The following is a 2,785-nucleotide window of genomic DNA, read 5'->3' on the forward strand; positions in this document are numbered from 1 at the left end:
GAAGAATTTAGTTTGATAGGATTTTATAGGTATATTTAAAAACATTAAATGTAAAAAAGACAAACATAGTAACCACGAACTCAAAAAAATAGTCATCGTATTAAATATTAATAATTAAAAAAAAATAAAAAAAATAAAAAAAAATAAAAAAAAATAAAAAAAAAAACTAAATATAACAATAGCCAAAATGCATCTGAAGACAAAATATACTCTAAGTTATCTCATTTTTTTCCTAAAAATAAGTTTATGGGATCCCAATAGGTAGATAATATGGACGAGTTTTATAGTTTACTATAATAAGCTAAAAAACAAACATTTTGTAAAAGATGAGGGACCAAATATGTATTTTTCTAAAATATCCAATTTTCAATATCCAATCCCACCCAAAATTCCGATATCCCAAAACCCCAGTTTTAACGGGATTAATAATTAATTAAACCCAAAAATTACAAAAAAAAAAAAAAAAAAAAAAAAAAAAAAAAAAAAAAGGTAATCAATTAATTAATCCCATTATCCTCTTCTCCCTCTTTCCCACCTTTCTTGTAATTTACTTCCACGTCATCACCACCACCAGTCGCCACACCACCAACTTCTTTAGGACTATCCAACGCCCTCTTCTCCTCCTCCGCTATCTCCTCCACTTCCGCCACCAAACGCCGCCGTCTACTCACCACTCTTTTTTTCTCTGCCCTAATCCTCAACGCCTCCAACAACTCCCTTAACGCCTTGCCGTTGTCTCGCCGGTTTTTAATCAATACCTCACTGATATCCGCCGGAGTCATCTCCGCCTCATCGATTACCTCCGCCAGCTTCGCCAAAACCTCCGTTTCGATGTCGCCGTCGTCATACCCTAAATAATTTTTCAGAAGAATCTTCAACGATGGGAATGAACAGTAGCTCATGAAGACGTGCATATCCATTCTTCCACTTCGAAGCAATGCCGGATCAAGCTTCTCAATGTGATTGGTTGTGAAAACGAAAATTCGCTCCGATCCACAACACGACCATAACCCGTCTGTGAAGTTTAACAAACCAGAAAGTGTAATGGAGTTGTTGTTGTTACCATTGTTGTCTGGATCGCCGGGACCTCCCGGAGCTCCGGGGCCGGTTCTCATTTCAGAACCTCCGTCAAATGCACCGCCGCTGCTCCGCCCGCCATTGCTGTTACTTTTTTTACGATTTGTGAGATTTATAGAACAGTCAATGTCTTCGATTACGATAATTGATTTTGAACTGGTTTTCATAAGCAACTTCCGGAGTTCCGAATTCGTGTTTACCTCTGTTAATTCCAGATCGTAAATGTCGTACCCAAGGAAATTCGCCATTGCAGCGATCATGCTTGATTTTCCGGTGCCGGGGGGACCATACAAAAGGTACCCACGCTTCCACGCGCGTCCCGTCCGTTTATAAAACGCCTGTCCGTCGGCGAAATCCCGGAGATCGGACATTATCTCCGCCTTCTTCTCCGGATCCATTGCCAGGGTATCAAATGTACTCGGGTGCTTAAACGGCACCGATTCCCATGGGTGTCCCCGAGAATCGAGAGAGCCGCCGCGGGAATTCGTGTACAGCAGCCTATCCTGATTCTTCCTTCGGATTTCGTTCGCTTTCTCAGTTATGAAATCAAGGTAAGCCTCGAGAATCTGAGGTTTGTCCCTTTTGTTGATCCGGAGCGTGAACCCACGCTTCTCCTCCGGCAATGGCCGCCATGAGAACGTCTGTGATTGTCGTGGCGTGACGATGTGCTCCCATACGACGGAAACACCATTGAAGACATCGGAGAGACGGTCGTTGTTAGCGAGGCCAAAGGTGATGGCGGAAGAGTTGAGGCCGCGGGTAAGTGATAGGCGGTTGGAGGAGGTAGCTGCGGCGGAAGGGGTTGTGGATGAGGCGGAAGAGGATAGATAAAGCTGTACGGCGTTGTAGAGTTCATTGGTGTTGACGCCGTCGATCTCGGTGATTTCGTAGTAACAGTAGGAAGAGAAGCAGTTGAAGAGGCGTTGGAAGAGTTTAAGAACGGCGAAGCGGAGCTCCGGTGGGATGACGGTGTGAAGGAGTGTTTGGCAGAAGGCTAAAACTCCCATTAGAGAGGCCATGGTTGTCCAGAGCTCCTTCATGGTGGGGTTTTGTTGCAGAGAATAGAGATGGTGAAAATGAGAGGTACTTGTAGGGATTTATAGATGGGGAAGAAGTAAATACTAGGTGACTTGTTCTCAGTTTAGGTGACTAAAAGACAAGAGTTTGTTCCATATATATATTCTTCCTTAAATCCCCAACACTATATTTTGGTACAAATAAATATTGTTACTTCACAACAACATAAATAGGCCTAAAATCGTTTCGTGTTTGGGTTGCCGTGTCGCGGGTTGGTGAATCAAAATATGTCAACCCAAACACGAACCATTTAGATATACAGGTCACGGGTTGGCGGGTTTGAAACATAAACTCATATATGACCCGCCAACCCATTTATTTATACGGGTTCACATGTTGGCGGGTTCATAGGTCAGATTTGGGTTCATGGGTTCGAATTTTAGACATTTAAGTCTTAAACAACCAAATGAAAAGTAAAAACATTCATAGAAACATGTTACAGACTTAGCCTTATAGGTTACGACTTACAACCTTAGACCATCTACCACAAGTCAAAATGTCAAAACAGTCAAATGGTCTACGAATCAATGATATATATTATATAATACTTATTAAATATTTATACTTGATACATAAATACATTTAAAAATAAAATATTTTTTTTATTAAGAATATAAACGGGTTGGCGGGT

General features: G+C 41.4%; 1 protein-coding gene across 1 annotated transcript; it reads right to left on the minus strand.

The window, feature by feature from the left end:
* Window positions 1-315: 315 nt before the first annotated feature.
* On the minus strand, window positions 316-2,211 carry LOC145053521 (AAA-ATPase At5g57480-like). The gene has a single exon (XM_079001572.1). The coding sequence runs from the start codon at window positions 2,115-2,117 to the stop codon at window positions 498-500; it is 1,620 nt and encodes a 539-aa protein (XP_078857698.1). The 5' UTR covers window positions 2,118-2,211; the 3' UTR covers window positions 316-497.
* Between the last annotated feature and the right edge of the window lie 574 nt (window positions 2,212-2,785).

The sequence above is a fragment of the Lactuca serriola genome, chromosome 5 (genome assembly GCF_051521515.1).
Source record: "Lactuca serriola cultivar US96UC23 chromosome 5, Lser_US96UC23_V15, whole genome shotgun sequence".
NCBI classification, from domain to species: Eukaryota; Viridiplantae; Streptophyta; class Magnoliopsida; order Asterales; family Asteraceae; genus Lactuca; species Lactuca serriola.

Excerpts from the sequence above, each read along its gene's own strand:
- LOC145053521 (XM_079001572.1), bottom strand. The coding sequence starts at position 2,117 with ATGAAGGAGCTCTGGACAACCATGGCCTCTCTAATGGGAGTTTTAGCC.